Raw genomic sequence first — 24264 nt, 5'->3', positions numbered from 1 at the left:
CTCCCTCCCCCACGGCCCCAGAGCAGGCTATTAACCAGAAACAGGAAGCAAAAAATTAACCAAAAATAAGAACCGAAACCTACCTAGTCTCTCACTGCCTCTCAAAATGCTAAGGGCAAATGAGCAGCTCCTATGAGGGGAGAGGGGAACTGTGTTAAGAGGTTACCCCAGGATTCTGACACTGAAGAACAAGAGCAGAGTGAGGGCTGAATCTGAGCGGAGATGCTAAGGGGAACTGCAACTGTGCAGAGAGGGAGAGAAGGGGGCAAGAGGCTGATGTAATTCTGAGCACAGCATGCAAATGAGATGAAAACAGGTTTTTTAATATTGGAACCCCCCAACAGCTGCTGGAACCTAAGTGTCCCTTCATTTTTATCCTTGTGAGTATCACAGACAACAACAAAAACAGGTTGGCACCAGTTTCTTCTGTTAGTGCCCTGTGTCTTCAGGGAGGCAGTCGCCCTTCCTGGGAGAGGAAGAGGCTCCTTTCAGAGGAACACAGGGCCCTCCCTGGCTGTCCTCATCACCAGCATCCTCAGAACTCGCAGATATTAACAGACAGCACTTCCTGGGGTTCCAGGACTTTAATTTTCCCTGCTTTATCCCCCCCACCCCCGACTTTCTATTTTTTTCCTTTTTTTAAAATAATCAAATTGGCAGAAAACTGGCCGGGGCTGGTGGCCACTGGGCAAGGAAGGGGGGATCCACTGAAAAATCCCCCAAATTCACACTGAGGTTTCAGGTCATGGTTGCTGAGGTTGGGGGTGAGGTCAGGGTTTGGAGAGATTTCCCAACTCACCCTAGAACTGTTTTTCCAAATGACTGGGGAAGAGGTCAGAATGGGGCCCCCCATTACTATGGATGAGTGGAGAAGTCAGTGCTCCCCCCATCCCTCAAGTTCTTCAGAGATTTAGAGATAGAAGGCTGCAATTTCTAATTGCCTACAATCTTCTCTTAAAAATATAAAACACGTGCAGTTGGCTTTGGTACAAAAAAAAGAAAACAACAACAACAAAAAAAACCATTCTGGTCCCTGTGAGTTTTTCCCCTCACGCCCCAACAAACCATTATGGCCACCTCAACCTCTATTCCATCAACTCTAGGAAGCCAGGTTAAGTCCCTGGGGTTTCCATAGAAGACAGAGAGAAGGGAGAACAGCAGTAAGAGGTTGAGGGGAAGGGGAGAGGGACATGGCCCTGACCACAGCCCTTCCTGAAGGGGCAGTAGGGTCTTACGGCTGCAGCCTCTCCTCAAAGATGGGTGTTGCTCAGGAGGGGTGTCAGGGCTAGAACCCAGCAGCTGCATGGTTAAGCCTGAATAAACCCCAGTAGTGTTAAAGGACAAGGCCCCCTGATCCCTATGGCTTGGTTCCCATGTCCCTGGTCCTCTAAATCTCCCCTCTCCCTCCGTAACTAATAAACAATAAATAAATAAATTTTACTAAAGTAGAGGGAAGAAGGCATGAAAAATTGGCATCTGCAGTGTAGCTTCTGGATGCCACCAGAGGGCACTGTGGCCTAATTCCCCCAGCTTCCTAAATGGCCCCCAGGTATCCAAGGATACCAAGAGCTGGCAAGGACAGTAAGCAGTTCTTTCAAATGTTCCCTTGTCATTGGCAGATTGGAGTCCCCAAGGTTTGCCTCCCTCAGTAATGTTCTTCAGGGGACACCGGGTGGGGGGAGGGGCCCCCTTAGCTCTCAGAAGCTACAGGCTCCCCATCTCGGCTCTCAGTCTCTTCCGGGATGTCCTGCATTCGGGTGAAATCTGAAGGAGGAAGGGGCAAAGTCAGTGAGTGAACAGAGGCTCCTATGATCAGCTGAACCCCTACACGGATGTCTCCCTGTCTGTGGGCTGAGCAGCTCAGAGAGCTGGGAGGGATGGCAGAGGTCTGTAATCCCTGGGTGATGGGAAAACTGTCCACAAAATAATGGATCCATACCTAGGTACCTTGTTAAATACGTGGAGATACAATATGGTTAATAAGATACAAAGTATTTTGAGATGAGTATTGTATGAAGTCACAGTTGCTTCGGGTTATTTTGTATTTCCTGAGCCAACTATAAGAACTTGGAGGTCTTTGACATTTTTTCACTCTGAAAGTGTATTTCTGCTTGAAAAGGTTGGGAATCATGGACCTACTGGAGCAGAGGCCCCTACGTTTTCTGCTTCTGAGAGATCCACTACCTGTTTACCAGGAGGCAAACCAGGAAGCACTCTGGGCCCGTCCCAAGAGTCGACCTGTGGACCTCAGTGGTTGGTTAGGGACCATCCTAAACGTTCCTGTGCTTTCCGATGCAGGCTCCATTTGGAAACTACAGCCCAAAGGTCTGTACCCACGTTGCACCCCATTTCTAAGCCATGTCTCTGCCAGGACCTCACCTCGTGGACTATGAGGTGGAGACAGACGGCTGCTACCCTCCTCCTCGCTGCCGGTGTCAGGGTCACTGCTATCTTGCAGCCGCTCGTCGGGGCTGCCCAGCTCCTGCCTCTCTCGGTCTTCAAAGGGTCGATGGACAGAGCGAATAGTTACAGGCAAATCCAGGCGGTCGTGGCCTCGGCTGGGCTATGGACAGCAGGCGGGAAAAGCAGGAGGTCCGGGAATGAGCAGTGTGAAGACTTGACTCTCAGTACATCTACCACTGACTGATTTCTTTCTGCACCCATCGAAATTGTTCAGCCCTCCCATCAGTATCCTAATATCCTTCAAGTCTAATGGCTGATTTCATTTGGCCTCCAATTCCTCTCAGATTCTCTCCTGGACCCTGACGTCCACCCCAGGTTAGTTCACTATTTCAAGCGTCCTCACCTGTGGGGGTGTGAAACTCAAGTACAGGGCATCGCCAGCAGGGAGGCTCCGACGCCGCGGATCCAGAGGCCGGCGGGCCCAGGGGGCCTCAGCCACGAGTGGGGGTTCCGTGTGGCCCAAGGCGGCCAGCTGCCTGCGAGCCTCCTCGGCCTCCCGCTCCAGCAGGGCACGGGCCTGCTCGCTCTCCCGGAGCCGGGCTTCCAAGCTGCCGGCCTCAGTCGCACGCTCCTCGCCGAGCCGTCGGCAGCGTCGCAGCTCCTCCTGCAATAGTGCGTGTTGCCGCTGCAGCAACGCCAGTTCCGTAGCCTGCTTTTCAGGAACCGCAGGGACACCCCCGGCTCTGCCAGCCTCCCCATCCCGGGAATTGGCTCTGGTCAGCTTCTCCCGCCGCTCGGGGCCCTCAGGGAACCGGGCTTCCATCAGAGTGTCCTGCTGGGCCACAGCTGCCTGGGGGTGGAATGGAGATGAAGGGATATATCAGAATCCCATTTCTTCTGTCCCTCACTCCCCAGGGCCCAGGTTGTGAGTCCCATAGAGCTCGAATCAGAGCAAGGCTTAGACAGGCCTGTTACGATGGTTCTGCTCTAGCTAAGTGGGCAGCTCTGGCCTGGCCCCTCCCATTCCCATTGGAGCCCCTGCCCTCACTGACCTGTAGGCCATGCAGAAGTCCATAGAGATTGACCAATCGCTGCAACGCTTCCTGAGGACAGAGGAGAGGGGAGGAACAGAGTCCAAGCTTCAGGATGGGAGAACTGACCAGAAGTTGAATAAGTGTGGGTGTGGGGACAATAAGACTGCAGGTATTTAGAGGTGTATACAGCAACCCCCCACTCCAAACTGGGCTCCAGTTTCTCAGCTGAGAGTAACCCCTCTTTCAGTCTCCCATACCATCGCAAGCCCATCTCACCTCCTGGGGAGATCTCAGCTGATTTCCATTTCGATCCTGCAGAAACGGGCAAGGATAGGGCATCAGCAGACACACGAGTCCCTGGTGCCTGTCCCTGATAGCTCTGTGTCAAGGGTCTATAGGCCAGCAGTCCATTTCCCACCCTCTAGCTAAGTCCTGACACCTCCCGAAACCTACCTTCTGGCTGGAGTCTGAGTCGGCTCTGCAGAGCTCAATGGATCCATTGAAGGTTCTGGCCTCACCGTCTATTGAGAAGGGGAAAATGATGCACCGGGCTAGCTCCCCCAGCACCATGACACCACTCAGACCTTGGTACCACCCCATTATCTTTAACTCCTCCCATCTGCTGCCGTGGTCCCCTTCCCTGGCACTCACTGGCAGTGACTCCAGGACTCGTGTTACCACCGCTGTCTGGCTCCATGGGCAAGGGTGGTTCCCGGGGTGTCAAGAGCAGCTCCACTCCAGGCCCTACCAGCAGGTCTTTCAGGCCCTCCACTGTGCGGAAAGAAGACGTGAGGACAGAGGGTCGGAACTCTGCAGGGGGTGGGAGGGGCTGCCGTTCACTCGATTCACAGGACATGCAGATGTCTAGGGAAATGCTCCCACACAGGTAATGGGGTCTCAGTGCCACAACCACATACGAGGAAAAGGTCATTAAAGTGCCCAGGGCTGTGCAGGATGAGAGGTGGCAAACAGTAGCAAGGGCCATCTTCCCCCGTCATTCCTGGCATCCGGCACCCAACAGGCGCCCGGGGGAGTTCCGGACTACGGGATGGACATCCCCCTTGTCTAGCCACATGTCCCCTATTGTGTGATGGTGAAGAGGTGAGTCCAGATTCTTCCCCAGAAGCTCCCTCACCCTCACGGATGGCATCCTGCAGCAGCCGCTCGCCACGAGGGGACTCAAGGGACTCAGAGCGGAAGAGGCCCCTGGGCAGGGTGGGCAGGGGCACCCCGCTGCTGCCATCCTCTTCCACCTGGAAGTGGGTCATCTCGGCAAATAGCCCAACCTTCTCCTGCAGCAGCTCCACCAGTGCCCGGTCTTTCTGCTGCAGCTCCACTGTGGATGAGAAACAGGTGAGCACCCGGAAGAGCCACTAGCCATAGAGCAGCAGCCCCAGGGATGAGCCAGGTATGGGTGGGGCGGCAGGACTGCATTTTGGGGGGGTTTGGCATTTACGCAAAAGAAGAGAACTTTTGGAGGGGAGGGAGTAACACATGCAGTGTTGTCTTCAAAACAAAAGTGAAACCTTGTGTGCCAGGGCCTGCAGGCTGTCCGCCAGCTTTCATCTCCCCACGTTTTAATTAGAGAAGGGGCGCAAATTTCCTCTGGGCATGCGGCTGCCCAGCTACATGCCATTTCCCAATCTGCCTTGCAATTAGGCATTGCCACAGGACTAAATTCTGACCAGTGGATGGGAATGTCTTCCTGATCCGGCCTTAAAAGAAATGAGTGTAAACTCTCCTTGTCCTCGACCCCTCCTTGCTAGCTGGGATGCAGATGTGAGAGAGGAAGCTGGAGGAGGGATGCGGACATAGAGATGGGGAATCTTCATGACAAGGAGGGCGCAGCTGCGCTACCGCCCTGCTCTTCTCGCTTCCGGACTGTTATGTGGAGAGAAATAATCTACCTCATGTGACCAACTGGTTTTTGTTCATTTTTTTGTATAGCAGTTAGATCATACCCCCAGTTAACATACGGATCTATGGTAAAAAAGTCAGTATCTTAATCCTGTTATTCCTAGTTTCCCTTCCCAGAGAAACCACAGTAATAATATCCTCCTAGAGACACTCCACACATATACACAAAATGCATGGCACATATCTATGCCCAATATTTTCACACTAGTGACAGCATATACTTCACAGTGTTTCAAATCTTGCTCTTCTCACTTAACTAAATGTTCTGGTTGTGGATCTACATCAGCCCTCATACAGCCACCTCATTTTAAGATAGTATTCCCCTGTGTGGATATATCATACTGATAAATTATTTAAACAAGCTCTGTGGGTAGACGTACTGTTTTTTGTTTTTTGAAAACATCATGTAATTTTTTTTTATTAAACGTTTTATTTGGTATTGGAATTTAGCCGATTAACAGTGCTCTGATAGTTTCAGATAGACAGCTAAGGGACTCAGCCATACGTATACATGCATCCATTCTCCCCCAGACTCCCCTGGACTTACTCTTGATACGCCGGAGGTAAGCCTCATCCTCTGTCTCAATCAGGGGGAAGTCCTCCCTGGATGGGCATCTGGAGGGATCACAGGTTGGGTGGGGTTCAGGGAAGGAAGCTAGGTTACACACCAGGAGTCTGCCTTCCCTCCTTCCCAAATGCGCTCTATACTTCCCCAACAAGACTCATCAGCTCCACGCCCTGGCTTCATCTGCTCTTGACCCTCTCCTTTTCCTGGCACTGATGCTCTGCATCTGCTTGCCAGTACCTCTCCGAGTCACCCAGAGCGGCAGCGTAGTGCAGAAGGACAGCTACAGGTTTTGGTATCAAGCACACTGGGCTCAGATTCTGGCTCAACAATTTACCAGGTGGTAACCTCTCTATTTCTTCATGTGAGAAACAGGGATGATCTCTTCCTCACAGTTTGTTTTTTTCGTATGAGGATTAAATGAAATAATGTACTAATGCTTTGAACGTGGCATAAGCTCAATAAAACAATTATCATGAATAATGTTTTCACAACTACAAATATTAACATTATTAATAAAGAGGCAACTATAGATCTACTGTCAATGGGATAGGAACTTTGGTCTTGTTTTCCCACAACAGGTAATTTCATATTTTTGCACAAATTTCTGAAAAATTTGTTCAAAAGTCTAAATTGCAGAAGTGAAAAAAAATATATAGGTTTATATATTATAAAGTAGAGAAGAATCCATTCCCTGAAAAGTAAAAGAAAAAAAAAATCATAAACATCCTAACTGAGTTTATTTTTCAGGCATTATCCTTGAGAATGCACTTTCTTTTTTAAAGTTTTATTTATTTATTTTTGGCTGTGTTGGGTCTTCAGAGCTGCACAGGCTTTTTCTCTAGGTGTGGCACGTGGCAGCTATTTGCTAGTCACGGTGTACAGGCTCCTCACCGTGGTGGCTTTTGCTGTTGTGGAGGATGGGCTCTAGGGCGCTCAGGCTTCAGTAGCTGCAGCACGTGGGCTCAGTAGCTGCAGTTCCCGGGCTCTAGAGCACAGGCTCAATATTTGTGGTGCACGGGGTCAGCTTCTCCAAGGCATGTGGGATCTTCCCGGATCAGGGATTGAACCTGTGTCTCCTGCATTGGCAGGACGATTCTTTACCACTGAGCTACCAGGGAAGCCTGAGAATCCATTTTCAACATTTTACATGCACTTTACTTTTTTTCTGCATTGAAGGCAGCTCTTGGTCTGAGCCACCAAGGAAGCCCCTTTACTTTTTTTTTTTATCACAACAGACACATACTCAGATCTGATGTGTGTCCAACAGAAGCCAAAGATTTGCTGCTTTAGCACACAAAATGATTTCTTTGTAGCCTCTATCGTATGGAGTTTGTTTGAGTCTTGCTCCTCTGATCACTAGTATCAATGCTTTCATTATCCTTTTTCTTTTTTTTTCATTATTCTCTTTTTCATTCATTTTTAGAAAATGAAGGTAAAAGACAATACAATCCAAATAATGGCCCACTGCCTACGGACTAAGACGTTAATGGAGGTGAAACTGCACTGCTGACTGGCAGGGATGCCGGCACGTCCCAACTTAAAGTATTCCTTTGGCCTGTCAGCTCAAGGTGCATTCAGAAGGCGGTTGGGTTGTCATTGTATAAAATGCAACTTTACCGGGCAAGAGAATGTAGATGACCTTGCCTGCCTTGAGCCATCTTGTCTCTCTCCTGGCCTCTGCTTCCACTTCTGAACCCTGTTCCCTGGGAGTGCTGTGGCCCGGGGCCCCAAACTGCAGGAACCACAAGTCCATGCACACACTCACACTCGCACACTCTGCTGAATGACGCGGATCCAGGTGCTCCGGTCATCCCGGGATGCCGTGTGGACCTCGTACATCTCAGGGGGTGCCGCACTGATCAGAAACATCCCTTTCTCCTGGTTAGCGATGTCCCGCACGATGAGATTCTGCAGTGACACCACCGAGGGCTTGTCCTGCCAATTGGGGCACAGGAAGGATTAAAGCTGGGAATCCTGATCCCTGGATATTTGAATCTTCAGTCCTCCTGGAGTACCCAAAGGATTGAAGAGTCAGCCGAGAATACAAGTTAAGAGCTCAGGCTCTGGTGCCAGCCAGAGTGGACTTAGAAACGTTTGTGACCCTTGACAATTTAATTAACTTTAAGCTTTACTTTCCTCATCTACAAAAAGAGGATAATCATGTGCCTTCCTGACATGTGTAAAAAAAGTGGCTGCATATAGTAACAATATGCGTTGGTTCTTCTTATTCCTTCTGATCATATTTATACACGTTGGCTCTTCTTATTTTTCCTGATTATATTATGGTAGTGGTTACAATAATAGCTATTTGATGTTGGAGGATTTCCTGGCCGGGGTAGGAAAGTAAGAAGGGTCTGAAACACTGGTCTATGCTGAGAAAGAAGACGGTGGAAGGTCTCACCAGGGCAGGAAAGATGTACTTCTGGTCCTTCTCTTGGAGAAACACCAGCACATCTGTCATCAGCAGCATGAGCACATCTGGCAGGGGATGAAGGCAGGAGGAGAGTCAGCGTTAGAGGCTACGAGCAGCTGTTTCCCTTTCCCCGAGCTCTCTCCCTCTGGTTGTTTCCTCCACCTTTGCAGACCTCCCGCCTCTCCCCATTCCTACAGCTCAGAAATGGTGGGGGCGGGGGGGAACGCATGTGTCATGAGATAAAACAGTTTCTTGGGCTAGAGATGCCTATAAGCAATCACTCAGCGGCCTTGAATAAAAGCCTCTTTATCCAATGAATGCAGGTTCCTTAACCTGCGGTCTGCAGACACCTAGGGGTGTCTACTATCAGGCTTCAGAGGCTCTGTAGATCCTCTAAAGTTCCATAAGTAATTTTTACATATTAATCTATCACGTGTGTTTTTCTGTGTGAAAGGGTCCAGAATTCTTGTGAGGGTAAAACGACTTGTGGAGCCTTTCAGTTCCATGTTGAACAACTAATATAAGATCTTTTTGGATATTTGGTCTAAGATTCCCCCCACCCCAGCATATTCCCCACTTCTTATTTTGTGCTCCGTGGGGAGGGGAACAGTTGGGTTCCTTATTCATTTCTCCCACCATTGAACAATCCCAATCTCCTTCAACAACAGTAGGCCCTGGTTTCATTTTCCTTTTCTGCCCCACCTTCAAGGCTCTCACATTCTACGGGGTCCTGTGCTTTAAGACTTGGGGGAAACAAAGGTCAACCCATGAAAGTCCGATGTCACAGTCAAGAAAATACACATGCATCCCCTGCCCTTGGAGATCTTTCTAAGTTGTGGGCACACAGAAGGGGAGGGCTTTTGCTAAAGGCTTCAGAAATAAAGCTCTTCAGCCTTGCTATTTTTAACCCCCCCATGGTTTATATTCTTAGCTGCTGCGTGGGAGGGATGGGAAGGAGAAAAGGATGGAGGAAAGTGGCTGGCAAAGCCTGCAATACTCAAGCCTATGGAGTGGGGACTTCGTGACACGGGACAGAGGTGCAGGCAAGCTCTGGCCTCAGGTAGCATTCCTCACATCTAAAGCTGAGGTCTGTGACTCTTCTGCTTTGATTTAGGTAGGCAAGCCTTGGCCAGTGCAGTCTGGGAAGAGAGGCTGGGACAGTGCGCCCCGCCCCGAACACACCTTCCCTGCTGTCTTTTCCCTTCTCCACTTGGCCCGCCCTTCCCTGGGCTCCGCCCTCTCCAAGGGCCTTCCTCAGCTGTGTTCCCAAAGTGCCTGCCCATTCCCCAGTCCTAGTGGCTGGGACTCCAGCTGGTAGAACCAACTACCCGGGTCTAGTCCTCCAATCCTGAAATTTCTCTGTTTTTCTCATCAAAATTGGTAGCTTTCTGGGCACACAAGGACCAAAGGAATGAACAAATCCTGACAACAAAGTCCTTGTATCGCCCATGAAATTAAATCCAGAATTCTGACTTTTGTTACAACAGAGCTCACATGTTTTCCTCCCACTGGGTCTCACCAGGGCTACATTAAAAGAGGGCCTATGGGCTTGGAGGCTTCTCCCTCTTTATATCTGGCCATGGACTCTTGCCCAGTCTGCCAAGCTGTCCACTGACCTTTGAAGCGCCCAGTCGCCGTCTTCCAGAGCAGGCAACCATCGTGGATGAGCTTGCGCCGCAGGAGCTCCTCTCGGCCAAAGGGGCCCTTGCCAGGAACCGGGGCCTGGGCCCGAGGGTCCATGCGGTTGTAGATCTCCTGCAGGCGGGCCCCTTTCTCCAGCTCGTGCACATCCTGGTCCACGTTGGACAGCAGCTCCTTCACCAGCCCCAGGGCCTTGGTCAGGTCCTGGCGCTCCTCCTCCATCCCTGACACAGAGGTCGGCGTGAGGAAGGGGTGGCCCAGCCAACTTCACAGAAGTCCCCATCCCACTGATCTCAATCCTGCCTTCAGAGGCTGCCCAGGGCTCCATATTTGACCCTCCTCCTCCCGGTGGTTGTTCAGGGCCACGCCGCTCCCGACAGCCCTCTCGAGTCCCCCTCCCTCCTGGACTCGCCCTCTCACCGTGGGAATGCTGCAGGATGCGGTTGATGAGCACCGGGTACTTGGTGATGCGCTGAGTCACTAGCAGAATGCACTCTTGTACCCCATGCCGCTTCAGCACCGCCGAGCGGGTCACTTTCTACAAAGCAAGGGTCAGGGCTCAGGGCCAGAGGGGGACCCGCGGGGAGGGCGACCGAAAGGACGCTGGACTTGGAGCCTAAGCCCTGGTCATTGACCTGCAACTTGGTCATTGACCACATGCCGGCTGGCAGAAGTTAATGACTCTGGAAAATGGGCTGACAAGGTCACAGGTTTACTGTGAGGACCCAAGGAGCGAAAGCTCTCGCTCCAGCACTCTGAGGGGCTACAGATGGAAACGCAAGCAGCTGTGTCCACTAGGGCCAGGGCACTAGAGGAGGCAGAGGGTGGGTCTTGGAGAGGTTTGCTCACCCGGATGAACTGCTGGAAGCGTTTGTCTCGGGCATACAGCTCCTTATAGAGTTTTAAGGCCTTGGTGTGGCGGCTACAGAACTCTGAGTAGGTCTTCCGCATCTGCTCTGCGCTAGGACCTGAGAACTAGAAGTTGGGAGAGCAAGGCTGGGTCAGCATGTCCCCCAAAGTCACATCTCATCCCCAATGCCCTCTCGCCTCCTGCCAAACAGACTGGCTTCCTGCCTCTCCAACTGTCTCTGCCCCACCCCCCAGAGTCTGGAGATGAGAAATGCCCACTCTAGGCACAGCCCCACCCAGGACTGCTGCTCAGGGGTCCTGGCTTTTCTCACCTGGCTGATGAGCAGGTCCCCCAAACGATGGATGACGAAGTTCCGGGTGCTGCCAGGGCACAGGGCCTGGCGCCGGCGATCCAGCAGCTGGCTGAGGAAGCGCGTGTGGATGTCAGTGAGCTCATCCACACAGGGGAACAGGCCCTGGACCACTCCCGGCTCCAGCTGCAGCTCTTCCAGCATGCCCGTGCGGAAGAGGCGGGTCATGATCTTCAGCGTCCGCACGTGGTGTAGCTCTGTCTGGATCAGCTCTGTGGGGACGGTGGAACATCCGGCTTGGCCACAACTGGTGGGGCCCAGGCTGGAGACCTCAGGCTCATCAGAGGTTTTCAGTTTCCCTTCCAGGCTAATATTCTGCATTATTATGATCTTAGATCATTTTTCTAATCATTTATCTTTATGCCTTGCCATCCCAAGGCATAAAGGCAAAAACTATGTGTTCCCTACATGTCTAGGCTTCCCACAGTCCCCAGCACAGAGTTGGGCATGGGATGGGCAGAGAGGAAAGACTAAGAGTTGAATGGAAAGAAGGGATAAAGAAGGGCCTTGGAGGTCAACAGCCTCAAAAGGTGGGGACCTCGTAGCTACTTATGGGATCCCTGGCAGGGTCTTGAAGGCCAATGGGATAAGAGGAAAGTGTCTTGAGAGGTAGGGGCTGGCAGAGGAAGGACACAGAGAAACAGGGCTGGTGATAAACAAGAAGTCTGGGGTGGTCTTCCTGGCTCACCATAGATGACATCCTGCTGCTTCATCACCTCCTTTTTATGCTGCTGCAAGAAGCTGCTATCCACTGCAAGGCTCCAGGAATCGGCTGTAAAGTCCTTCTCATCCATCTCAAAGTCACTCATCAGCTCGTTGTAGATCACCTCGGCACCTGGACGCAAGTGGGGGAAACGACTCGGACCCCAAACCTCTTCCCTGGGTCCTGGGCCCTTCTCCAGATCCCTTTCCACCCTGCCTTTCCCAGGCCAGCTCCCGCCCGCCCCTCACGCCTGGGTCTCCCCCAGGTCCGGGCACGGTCACCTTCGTCGATGAGGGACTCCACCGACAGTGTCCGGTTCCGCATGTTGAGGGAGTCCGTGGACTGTGAGAGGATCCGGCGAAGCCCCAGGGGAGACTCATCATTGAAGTGTCTGAGGGGAGTGGAGCCTGGCTGCATCACCCGACTCACTCGGGCGAGAGATCCCTTCCCAGGTTGGGGAACCAAGGCGGGATCCCAGAGGCAGTCACCCTAAGTTCTCCTTACCTATCCTTCTGAACTCAGGGATGGGAAGGATCTCTCAGCCCCTCCCCCCTACCTGTCTCCACCGCCTCACTCTGCCTGACTGGTTCTCCCGTCCCCAAGTAGAGGCTCACCCAGCAATGTTGGTGGTGGAGACACTTTTGGCTAAAGACAAGGAGGAGCGGCCACGGCGGGAGCCGAGCAGGGACTGCCGGATGTCGGAGGGGTAGATGGCTGAGCTGGGCCGCTCCCGAGTGGTAGCTGTCGGAGGGGATACCAAGCAAGCAAGCCTCAAACCTGGTGCCTTCCCAGGACTCAAGCCTCCCAGGCTCCTTGACTAGAAAGGAAGCCTCCTCTCCAACCCCACCTTTAGCCCAGTTCTAGTCAGAGAAAGATGATTATAACACTACCCATAAACTTGTGCAATACTTTTAATGGTTACAAAGAGCTTTTCTTATCTCTTCCCCGCCACAAGCCTATAAGCAAACTGCAGCTCAGGATGGTGAAGGGACTTGTCTGGGGTGACTCAGCTGGTGGCTGAGCACAGACTCAGACTCTAGTCTTCCTGACTAAGCATCCCACTCTTGCTGTCACACCAGATCTTTCTGAATTGGCCCTTAACAACTTCTGCCAACATCCCCAAGTGCCATGTAAATAACTGATCATAATAATATAAAGTGAGAGCAGGCTCAGATGACCAGTCAATCCCAGGCCTTCAACCTCGTTTGAATTCTGCTGTCCTGCCCCCAGGCCCATTGGTCTAGATCTCCCTTGTGGGGCCGCCATCAGCTTCCAACTGAAGGGAGGAAGGTGCTGTGCCAGGGAACAACCTCAGGGGGGCAGCAGAGCCCATGGGCCGAGAGGCCTGGGGGTCCAGGGTCCTATGGCAGCTCCTGCACCCTCACTACTCACTCTTACTGCGAAGGGAAACGGACTGCAAGGCAGTGTTGTTCTTCAGCAGGGCAGCTTTCTGTTGCTGTGAGACAGAGAGCAAGAGAGATACCAAGAACAGCTGTCACCCAAGGGTCACCTCCATAGGCCCAGGACCCCCTCGGGAGAAAGCTGGCTCGATGGCTAAGGGCACCAGGGTGGCTGACCCCAGTGCCCAGGGGATGTGTCCAGAGCAACAGGCTGGCCCCCTCCGGTGGGGCCTGAGGTCTAGGGTGGAGGGTCTGGGCAGCCCCGTGGTGAGGAGAGGGGTGCAGGAACACAGGGTGAGGAATGAACGGAATAGGCACGAGGGTACCGCATACTCGCTACCCTCTCCCCCAGCCCTCTGCCCTCCCTGCCATCTCACCTTCTGCTTGACCTTGGTACAGTTGGCGAGGGTGTCTTTACAGCGGTTGTGGATAGTCACATTGCAGGCTGGGAGGGTGGGGTAGAGAGGGTGACGGGAGGGCCGGGTGGTACAGGACAGGACACACCCACATGCAGACCCCCATGTCCCCCTGGCCACACCGTCGGAGACTCACCCCCTCCCCAGACTCCTTGGCCATTGCCACATCCCAGTCCCTCTCCTCCCGCCTCCCCCTTACTTCAAGCAGGAGATGAAGTGAGGGGGGATAGGTATGGACCACAATTAAGCCATAGGAGGGGGATAATCCTGACTCAAAGATGACCTGTGAGGTGGACTAGAGGGAAGAAGGGGTTACTGGCTGCCAGAGATGAGCTCAAGAGGCACAAAGGTGGTTGAGAATGACAGATGGCAGAAAGGACGCCCACGGAACAGAAGGTGGCACAGGAGCAGCTGGGATGGGGGCTAGGGGCAGGGGGGGAATGAACATCCCCTGGGCAGCGAGGAAATGTGCCACATCAAGTGGATCCTAGCAGATGCAACGATCCTCATCGTACAGATGAGGAACCTGTCTCCTGGAGAGCTTAAATCATTTGCCAGAGGTCTTAGTGGCAGAGCTGGGGTTTAACTCAGGGGTGTCTGGGTTCTACCTGGAGCCACGTGTCTGCCGGTGAACCCTGGCTAGGCCTAAGCAATGCAGAGGCTGATGGATCCACCAGCAGAGTGGGGACTGGCCATGCCTTGCCCCTGCCGGCCATGCCTGCCTGCCTTCTGTACTGCTCATGCTTGCTATGACTCCAGTCTCCCTTCCGGGCCCGGGGAGTCTTGTTCTCCAAGTAAGGCAAACCCACAGCTCCCACACTCCATCTGCTTCTCCCTCATCACCCACCCCACCTTGCCGTGGGGTAGGAGAGAAGAGGCGAGGAGGGATAGCCATGCCTGGGCGCCGGGACTACCGGCTGTCCTGTCCCTCTCCCTGATGTGCCCTCAGCCCTTGGCTGGCTCCAGCTTCCCCTCCCCCATCCAACAACACCGGAAACTCTGCTAACTCCTTCAGACAATACCCAGCATCAGGCTTACTTCCACAAATACAAGGCCAGCAGGGTGGGGCAGAGGGGCAGACAGAAGTGGGGGCTGGGGCTGCGCCCACCCCGCTGGAGCTCTCCTCTACTCCAGCACGCAGTGTCTCTGGATCGAACCTCCGCTTTCCACCTGCTCTCAAAATAGCGCTTGCTGCCCGCCTCCCCAGTTCCCCTGGCAACGAGCTTCCAGATTGGGAATTTTGTCAGGTCTCTAGAGGGATCTAGATTGGGGTTCCCCCTCACCCTCATAAACTCAAGTTGAACAGTGAGGAGGGAGGGAGGCCTCACTGGTTCTGTCTGGGGTTCCCTGCCAGGTTCCATAGAGATTTAGAAGCTAAAGCTATCACTCCTCTGTTCCACAGTGGGCCGTCCTGCTCAAACCAGAAGCAGCTCTTTGCCATAAGTCTGGGGGTGGATGGGTGGATAGGGTGGGAGCCCTCTGTATAGGCATCTTGGGGAAGGAACAAATCTTGGCTTGTACTTAATACAGGGCTATCCTGAGATGTGGCTGAAGGTCAGGAGTTCTAACCGCTATTCCCTCAACATACACATTGCTGCCATATCCTTTCTTTCTCACTATGTATCAGTCGGACTAGAAATTTGAGATGGGTGTCCTTATCCCTAATCCTTCAGAGATTTAGAGATTTCAGCCTCCACCCAGTCAACAGAAAGGGAGGGGGCAAGGGGACCCTGAAGTCCTGAACACCCAGTTCGGCCCAGGAAGATCGGCAGAGCAGCTGCAAGGCTGGCAGCCTCCCATCCAGCTCCCCTATCCACCCCACCTCCCCAGACACACAACATTCCTGCTCCTTCTCCAATCAGTTCTCTGACCCTCAGCAGCTGTTCGGGGAGCTGGGGGATACCCAGCGGACGACAGCTGCAAGGAGAGCCACCCTGGCCTCCCCTCCCCAATTCCCCACCCCCAGTCCCGCTTATGTCATATTCTGACCGCCACTAGTCCTAGACGTAAGGAAAGGGAGAAAGGGATCAAGCATCCAGCCCTGGCATTTGGGGCTCAGAGCAGAAAGGACAGATGGAAGGACTAGCGTCAGGGCGCACTGAGGCAGAGTGACATTCAGGGTCCAAAGAACTTACTTGGGCAGATGAGGGCTTCCTTGGCTGTGATGCTCTTGTTACAGGCATAGCACATGGTCATGCCCGAAACGGAGATGGTGGTGAAGAGGTGCCCATTGGTGTAGCGTGCGTCCTTGGCTTCCTTCATCTTCTCCTTTTCCCGGGTCTGCAGAAGGGGCGAGAGAGACAGGAAGTGAGGTTGGAGGATGCCAGGGTGCCTGAGAAGTCCAGAGAGGCAGGCGAGGGCAGAGGTGAGAGAGCAACGCCTTCCTGGGGTTGCCAGAAACACACCACTTCCTGAAGCAGAGCCTGCCGCAGCGTGTCAGAGGTAGCTGTCCAGGAGTGACTGGCCATGCCCAAGGGCCGAGCTGGCCCCTGACCTACCTGGCCCCTGCGGCTGGGTTGCCTCCTGTTGCCGCTCATCTCCACAGCTCTAGACCTCCGCGTCCTCACTCCACCTCCCAGCTCTAGCTCTGCTCGCCCCCAAGCTGCTGTACTCTCTTCTCTGTGCCGGGAGAAGATGCGCAGAGAGGAGGGGAGAGCAGGCAAAGCAGAAGGTGCCAGCTCACCAGCGCTTTCAAATCTATGGGAGTTAGCTCCTCTTATAACCATGACAACCGGTGGTGGAGCCGCTGTCTCCGTGGCAGTGGCAGTCACAGTGGGGGGGCAGGAGATCCCCTTATCAGATTGGCTGAAGGGCGCAGGATGCCTCCACTGCCACCCTCAACAGGAGGTCCCAAACCTTAGAGGCCTCCACGTCTGCTCAGCCCAGGGACGAAGGGCCCCTCTGCAGGAGGCAGCATGTCCCCCGCTAACCTCAGGGAGGAGGAGCCTGGTTTCAGTCTCTTCACTTGTTCTCTCTGGGATCTTTAAGAAAGGAAACTTGGCCATCAAGGTCTCATTCCTGGCAGGAAGTCTCTTCTGCAGTTTTAACTTTTATCCTTCTCACGCTCCCCTCCAAATCCTAGGATCGCTCCCTTCTTCCTCCTCACCCAGTTCGTCTAGGAAGTCCTTTCTGGCATCTGCCCTCCATCCCAGCTGCAGCGCCAGTTCCTCCTGCCCTGCTCTGTCTGGATGGGGCACTCTCTGGGCTTGTCTGCACAACCTCAGAAGCAGGCATTTCCCATCAGCTTTCTCATCTCCTGCTTCACCCCCCGACCCCCACCTCTTCAGGTCAAGTCCTTCTCCCTAACCTCTTTTCTGTCCTTCCTCAAGGCCCCTGAGCTTTCCCTGAACCTGAGGAGATGAGAAGATGGGACATCGTGCTTTACACCCATTCCAGGACCCTCCTCAGTGGTCACCTCAGATCCCTGGATTTTCCCTCCACTCTTAGAGAACTGAGAGCAGGAAGCAGAGATGACAAGACCACTCCTTGCAAGGCCTCCCTGCCTCTCTCAGAAACCGAAGAGCGAGATCCTGATGGCCAGATACTGATGGCCGAGGGTAATGAGCCCCAAGTCAGATGATGCTGTGTGGGGCCCTGGGACAGCCAATCAAAACTCAGAGGAGAATCCGCAGTCTGGACTTGGGGGTGGGGAACCCAGTCCTGACTCTCAGCTGAGGTCACTCTAGCAGTTAGGAGGTGGGGGAGGGGAAGAGAGGCACTGGCTTGGGGCGAGGGTGGAAAAGGGAAGTGCGGAGGGACAGTATGAGTCAACAGCACAGGGGCCAGAGGGCACTGGACTGTGGTGCCCGAGGGTCTCAGGGCTTCCTGGTGCCCCAAGATCCCTCTCTCTCCCGCCGACCCTCAGAAGTCCAGGTGTGTCTGATGGTGAGCAGAGCCTGGAGGTCTCGAGGTCATGCCCCACCAATCACCCATTTTCCCTTTCTCCTCCCCTCCCAGCCTCCTGCTCTTCCTACAACACCCTCTCCTTCCCATCCCTGGCCTCCCACCTCCTTCCCACCCTTGCTGCTCTTGGCCTCTCCCTCCCCTCCTCCTAGGCCTTGTCAGGGAAGCTCACCAACCTCTCACTGTAACCTCCCTCTTTCTTTTCTGATACCTACCTATCTGGACCACTAGAAAATTCTCTCTTTGGTCTAACCGCCATGTGCCCAGCTCCAAATTATAGCTCTTTAGGAAATCCAATCCTCCTCTGAATAAAATGGCCTTATAGAACCTGGGAGACTTCCCTCATAGCTCAGTCGGTAAAGAGTCTGCCTGCAGTGCAGGAAACCCAGGTTCGATTCCTGGGTCGGGAAGACCCCCTGGAGAAGGAAATGGCAACCCACTCCAGTATTCTTGCCTGGAGAATCCCATGGAGAGGAGCCTGCCAGGCCACAGTCCATGGGGTCGCTAAGACAGGACTTAGCAACTAAACCACCAGCACCATAGAACCTCAAAGTCCAGGTCCAAACAGCTCACTGCCCTACACTCTGCCTTCTCTTCTCCTCACCTGCCCTCCCACAAAGAGAAAAGTTTGAGGAATTGTTATGTTTGAATTAAAAGTAAGCAAACAAAAAACCGTGACCATATTAAAAAGAGCAACATGGGGAGGGGAAAATTAGGGGTAGGGGATTAAGAGATACAAACTCCTGTGTATAAAATAGATGAGCAGGGAATTCCCTAGTGGTCCAGTAGTTGGGACTCTGCAATTTCATTGCTGAGGGTTCAGTCCCTGGTTGGGGAACTAAAATCCATACAGCATGACCAAAAAAAAAAAACCGAAACAGAAAAGAAGCAAGGATGTATTGTATAACACAGGAAGTTATAGCCATTATCTTGTAATAACTTTAATGGAGCATACATAATCTGTAAAAATACTAAAACTAATATAATAAGGCAAATCAACTACATTAAAAAAAAAAAAAAGTGACATATCTGAAGCAGGGTCAGCTCCAAAATGGGCAGTCCTGCAGATGCAGTCCTGCAGATCCGCTACAGAGCTGCTACAACTCCCTTTCTCCCCCGACCTCTGCCCTCTGCCTTCTGCCCTCAGGCCTCCAGGAGCACTCACCTGGGGAAGAGGCGGGGAAAGAGGGCGAGAGGACCGGGGCCGCCAGGGGACAGGGACTCTTGTGGACCTTCCCTCTCTGGCTCCAAGGGCCCAGCCTCCTCCGCCTCCCAACACTCACCCTCTCTCCAAGGGACCCCCTGTCTAGGTGGGCCAGCAGCGGGCAGCAGCCACAGCAGCAGCACATCCCAACACAGACACTGCCCGGCAGCGAGCGGCCCTGGCACTGCCTAGTGCTATTGTCCTGGAGGCAGTCTGCACCCTCCCCAAGGGCTCAGGCTGGTGAGGCAAGAAGGACACAGGGCCTGCACCCCAAGGCGGCCTGCTCCCTGTCAATGGCCCTGTGTGCTTCTCTGCCCTCTTTCCAAGTATTCTTAAGATCACCCCTGTTACCTGCCTGCCACCAGCCAGCAGGACAGCCCTTCACCTCACGACCCCATCTGTCCACCAAGAAAAGAGCCCATTACTCCCCAATCCACAACAACCACTCGCACACTCAGAGGCCCTTCCTGCTTGGTTCAGTCCTCTACGTCCAGCGTCCAGAGTCCTGCTTTCTTACAAACCCTCACAGAAGGTCTTGCTACACAGCCTGCATCTCCGCCACTGCTGCATCAAGGATGGAGTGAATAAAGCACGGGTAAGCACCAAGCACAAGGGCTGGAACATAACAGGCACTCAACGTATGCTTGGGAAGAGAGGAAGTAAAGAAGGACGGATGGATGGCCAAGACACCAAGACAAGGGGTCCTAGCAGCACCCTTGCCCCTGCTCTAGGGATCCCCTCATTCTTTACCACAGCTTCAGAGCTTTCAGTCTCCCCTTCCGCCTCCTCTCTTTCTCTCTTTGGCTGAGCCATGCACTTGTGAGATCCTAGTTCCCTGACCAGGGATTGAACCTGTGCCCTGTGCCCTGGAAGCGTGGAGTCTTAACCACTGGACCACCAGGGAATTCTGGTCTCCTCCTCTCTTGTTACTCTTTCCTCCCTCCTCCCAGAACTTCACTCCTAATTCCTTTGAATTTAGGCTCAGATGGTATCCTCTGAAAGTCAGAAGAAGACTTTCCTTTCCACTGTCATCCCAGACCTTGGTCATTTTGGAGAAAGACTAGGCAAATGGCAGAGGGCATTGAGGCTGCTGGCTCAAACACACAGGCAGTCTCCCCTTCCTCTGGCTTAGGCTCCCAGGCGAGAGATGAGTAAGGCAGTGACATATGCAAAGGCCACAGATGCCAGAGCCAGGACTTTGGCTTCCTGTGTTCCCTAGCGGGCAGCAGAGGGTGGCGGAGCTGACCCAGAGGAGTGAGAGCCTCTCCAAACAGAGCCTAAACTCTCAGTGTCCTTGTTCCTCCATCAGGTATGTCCAAACCAAGACCTCTGGAGGTCACATGATGCTGAGAATGACCTCTGGGCAAGGGGTAGCAGCCTCTTCCCCAAGGTGGTACAGTCTCTGTCCAGGCCGTGCTTGATGCCCAGAAGGTCCCTGGAAGGTTCTACCAGGTTTCAAGTCAACTGTGGCTTAGACCCTGGACAGCAGGGGTTCAGAGTCATAGGCTGCAAAGGGCCATGAGTCCTGAGGGATGGGTTCTAGGGCTGGGAAATGCGAGAGGGGGTTCCTGGCCATGGGACTGAGAAGAGGGTGTGGGGTGATCTCAGCCAGGCTTTGCTTCCTTTATGAGCTTCCATGGATAAGATGAAGGCAGGAGGCTGAGGAGACGGCGGCCAAATCGAAACGTTAACACCAAAGCCAGCAACATAACACAAAAAGACATCGCTGAACACACAAAGGCACTTAATAAACGCTTGCTTGATGAATGAAGATGAGATAGCAGACGGTGGGGGTGGGCACACGAGTGGAGCAGAAGAGGGGTGCTGAGGGCCATAGGGAATAAAGTTGGGCTGGAAAGCATAAGACTCAGGCATCCTGAAACCCAGCTTGCCCCCCCACCAGGCCACACCTGTCGGGTCAGGAGAGAAAGACAAGCAGAGATGGAGGGGGGCAGTGATGCAAACAGACGGGCATTTGTGCAGGCGAACAATAGCTGTGCCAGGACTCCCTGCCCTCCTGGCACAGGGCAGGCCGGCTGAGTTGGGAGGGGGGCAGCTGCTGCCTGCAGCCCCTCCCCCACCCTCCCCCAAGGAGACATAAACAAACCCAGAAGGGTCCAGCCAGCACCTCTCAGCCATTTTTCCGATCAGCTCCAGGAACCATGACCAATCTGCTCCCTCTCGTTCCTAGATGATACTTCAAAGGAGAGACTGAGCTAAGAATGGAACTACTTCCTCACGTCCAGAGTGCAATGAGCCCCCTACTTTGGTGACCATCATTCAAACAGTGACCCAGAGCATCTGGGGACAGACAGACAGACACAGACACCCACACCAACACACAGGACAGGACATGTGCACACACGGGACTCACTCTTTCAGATCTGCCGTCCCTGACTCCAAGGTCAGGGGTTCCAGGAAAGCCAGAGGGACTGAGACTGAACCCCTCTTGAAATCCCTCGGGCAGCCCAGGCACGTCCCTCTCTAGGCGCCATCCGACCCCCTGGAGTCACTCAGCCACTACCTTAAGCATTACACTCCCTTCCCCCATCCTTGCTTCTCCCCTCCCCCTCAGCTCTTTTCCTAACCTCTAAGGCCCCAAGAATCTTTTCCTATGCCCCGCAAGGCCTCAGCCTCTCCGGAGACCCCCTAGTTCTTCAACTTCCCTCCCAGACTGCCAGCACCGCCAGTTCCCTCCAGGGCTCCCCCAGCCCTCCTCTCCGGTTCCACTCCCAGTCCCGCACACAAAGCCAGCCACCTCTCCAACAGTCAGAACAAAGAAATAGTCTCTCTCCTCTCCCCCACCACCACGCTCCAAAGCTGGGGTCCTTTAGATTCCAGGGGGACCCCCTAGCCTCCAGAGCCATCCCTGATCCTCTGGTCCCTGCTTCCTTCTAGGGAGGAAAGGACTCTTTGTTCTGAGAGAGGAGACAGTTAAGGTTTGGGGGAGGAGGAAGGTGGGAACAGAGGAGGAAAGACAGAAAAGGGACCTCTGGGGTTTGGGGCCTATGAAGGTAAGAAGTAGAGCGCAGAGAATGAGGAGGTGGAGGACTGAAGACAGCCTGGAAGAATAGAAATGGAGTGAAAAGAGAAAGGAGTTATGGGTGGTGATGCGGGAGCTGCATAGACTCCAGGAGAGTGGGAAGGAGAAAGCGGCAGGTTCCACTTAAATTCCTTCTTCTTCAAGGAAGTCCCAAGGAGGAAGGCAAGGAATGGTGGGGGGCGGGGGCTGTCAGGACCTGCTGTGAAGCATCCCCCCAAATAGGCAGCAGGGGAGACCATCTTCCTCAAATTATCTCATTTCCAGCAGGCCCCCTCTCCTTCCCACCACAGTATAAAAAGAAAGGAGACAGCTGGTGTGCTTGGGGGAGGGGGAAGAGGGGATCCAGGGTTTGTTGGCTAAGAACCAACTCCCCTCTTCTGTAACCACAGTTTTCCGGAGGTGGCCCTCCCCTTCCGACCAGCCCAAACTGACAAGCACCCTCCTCCAGTGGCCTCCATGCCCTCTCAGATCTACCCACTCAGCCCCCCACATCCCCACCCCCAATCAGATTCCCAGCACCCCCCAAACCAAGATCAGCCCCAGGACCCCAGGATGGAAAAAGTCAAGCTTCTAGATTCCCAGTCCTTCCAATGACCAAAAACAAAACAAACAAATGCAAACCCCCCACAAGACATTAGGACCCAGTTATCTGGCTCCCCAACTCCTCTCAATAACGGAAAAGGGACCCCAGTATCTACCTTCCCAGAATCCCTGTCTATAGCCCCCCACCAGTGCCCCCACGGCTTTCCTTTTTAGGGTGGAACCAAATTTCCGTGGTTTCAAAAAACCTCTCCTCCCCCCTTGGCTCTACTCCAGAGTCTCAGCTCAAACGGTTGAAAAATAAACAGACTTTCATAGCTGGGGCCTGGCCTGGCGCAGGGCTGGGAAGAGCCTGCCTGCCACCCCGCTGTTTCACGGCACTTCAGCCGCCACTCTTCTGGACTTCTGTTTGTCTTAGGCCCTACCCAAACCCCCAGTTGCTTTCCTGTCAGCAGAACCTTAACCCAGCCCCCCTAAGGAAAAGTTCCAGGACAGACTCTCTCCCAACTTGGTCTCTAGATAGGTGGCCAGGCTAGGAGCTAGGAGGGAAGTGGAGGAAAAGGGTTCCATCATCTTTGAGGGCTCCAAAGGAGTGCTGCCCCCATGTCTGAAGACAGTGATGGTGATCAGCATAGGCTGCCTGCCAGGGCAGAACACTGGGATTGGAAAGAGGCCAGAGATTAAACCAGCTATGGACTGGGTCTTGGCCTTTCCAATAATGGGTATAGTGTGGCTGCCTAAGGCAGCTGGGAGGTGCTGCCTGCATGCACCACCTTCCTCCCAGCTCTCACTTATTCACATACAAGTCAGCTTCATCATTTCCTGGGGGCTGAGGTGTGGAGAGGTCACAGTCTTTGGCAGTGGGCCTGGGTACAAAAGCAGAAAAAAAAGATACTTGGAAAGGAGTGGCCAAGAGCTCCAGATAGGGTTGGGGGACTAGGCTAATTATATATCCAAACTCTAGAAATGACAGAACCGTCCCAAGATGAAGAGCTAAGAGCAGAGGTGGGGAGGAGGGAGGAGGGCACAGTGCCAAGTGGGTCAGCCTAAAGGTTTCAGGTTATTTCGGGAAGCTGGTGGGGCAAAAAGGGGTGGGGGACCCTGATGTTTCAGGAACTGGGGTGCCCAGGAACCTTCCTAAGGATGGAAGAAAGGATCCTAGCTACACAAAGACCTCTGCTGCCTTCACCTGAGGGTGATGGCTTGGGGGGAAGTAAGCTGTCCCTACGCTGTCCTGACCCCAGTCACCCGCCCACCGCTGGGGAGAACTGAATCACAGCTGGAAAGTCCATCTGCGAGGAGAGGAGGAGCTGACTTTTGTCTTGCACGGGTGGTGATGCGGGTGGTGTTGGTGGTGGGAGGAAGCTGGGAAACCACCCCCTCCCACCCCTCGGCCGGATGGCGGGGACAAAGAGGGAACGACCGCGCCAGCGACTGCAGGGGGGCGGGGAGGGGGTACACAGAGAGCACCCTGGTGGGACCCTGGGAGAGGGGGTCTCCGAGAACCTTCACCGCGCCCACCCCCGCGACACACACACCTCCCTGTTCCCGCTCCGTCCCTTACCGGAGCAACTTTCTTTCACGCGGCCCAAAACACCGAGTCCCGCCGGATCGGAAGCAGCCCAACCCCTGGCCCGCTCTCTCCCGGGATCCCAGCGGAGAATCAGCTCAGAGACGGAGGCGCGGGTCGCGTCGACGGCTCCCCCAGCCCCCTCCCCACTCACTCACAGTCCCCACCCACCGCGTCCCGCCGCTTTCCCGGCCATCGCTCCGCCCGATTTTGGCGCCCAGAAAGCAGGCGGGGAGACCCGGGAGCGCCGCGCGGGTGCCGGGGATCGAAGGGCACCCCAAGGACCGCG

The 24264-nt window shown here is 53.9% G+C and overlaps 1 protein-coding gene across 10 annotated transcripts in view; it reads right to left on the bottom strand.

The window, feature by feature from the left end:
* Window positions 1–302: 302 nt before the first annotated feature.
* ARHGEF2 (Rho/Rac guanine nucleotide exchange factor 2) overlaps window positions 303–24264 on the bottom strand; it is a 48672-nt gene continuing 24710 nt past the window's right edge. For 7 of the 10 annotated variants that reach the window (XM_010802880.4, XM_059882616.1, XM_024986243.2 and 4 more), the window contains 21 exons: window positions 15851–15995; window positions 13677–13744; window positions 13292–13355; window positions 12514–12640; window positions 12181–12290; window positions 11885–12031; window positions 11158–11408; window positions 10826–10951; window positions 10397–10514; window positions 9952–10200; window positions 8324–8400; window positions 7688–7857; window positions 5902–5969; window positions 4573–4773; window positions 4089–4208; window positions 3891–3958; window positions 3714–3749; window positions 3456–3506; window positions 2807–3253; window positions 2380–2563; window positions 303–1764 (listed from right to left, as the gene is read on the bottom strand). In XM_010802880.4, coding sequence (XP_010801182.1) covers window positions 1691–1764; window positions 2380–2563; window positions 2807–3253; window positions 3456–3506; window positions 3714–3749; window positions 3891–3958; window positions 4089–4208; window positions 4573–4773; window positions 5902–5969; window positions 7688–7857; window positions 8324–8400; window positions 9952–10200; window positions 10397–10514; window positions 10826–10951; window positions 11158–11408; window positions 11885–12031; window positions 12181–12290; window positions 12514–12640; window positions 13292–13355; window positions 13677–13744; window positions 15851–15995 — 2901 coding nt within the window. In that variant the 3' untranslated portion in view covers window positions 303–1690. Of the gene's footprint in view, window positions 1765–2379; window positions 2564–2806; window positions 3254–3455; window positions 3507–3713; window positions 3750–3890; window positions 3959–4088; window positions 4209–4572; window positions 4774–5901; window positions 5970–7687; window positions 7858–8323; window positions 8401–9951; window positions 10201–10396; window positions 10515–10825; window positions 10952–11157; window positions 11409–11884; window positions 12032–12180; window positions 12291–12513; window positions 12641–13291; window positions 13356–13676; window positions 13745–15850; window positions 15996–16213; window positions 16891–18901; window positions 24071–24264 lie in introns of those variants that run through there. The other 3 variants (XM_015462085.3, XM_005203666.5, XM_005203664.5) reach the window with 3 other exon arrangements.

This window comes from Bos taurus, chromosome 3, assembly GCF_002263795.3.
Source record: "Bos taurus isolate L1 Dominette 01449 registration number 42190680 breed Hereford chromosome 3, ARS-UCD2.0, whole genome shotgun sequence".
Lineage (NCBI taxonomy): Eukaryota > Metazoa > Chordata > Mammalia > Artiodactyla > Bovidae > Bos > Bos taurus.
The sequence above is the reverse complement of the archived record's forward strand: the minus strand, read 5'-3'. Positions and strand labels throughout refer to the sequence as shown.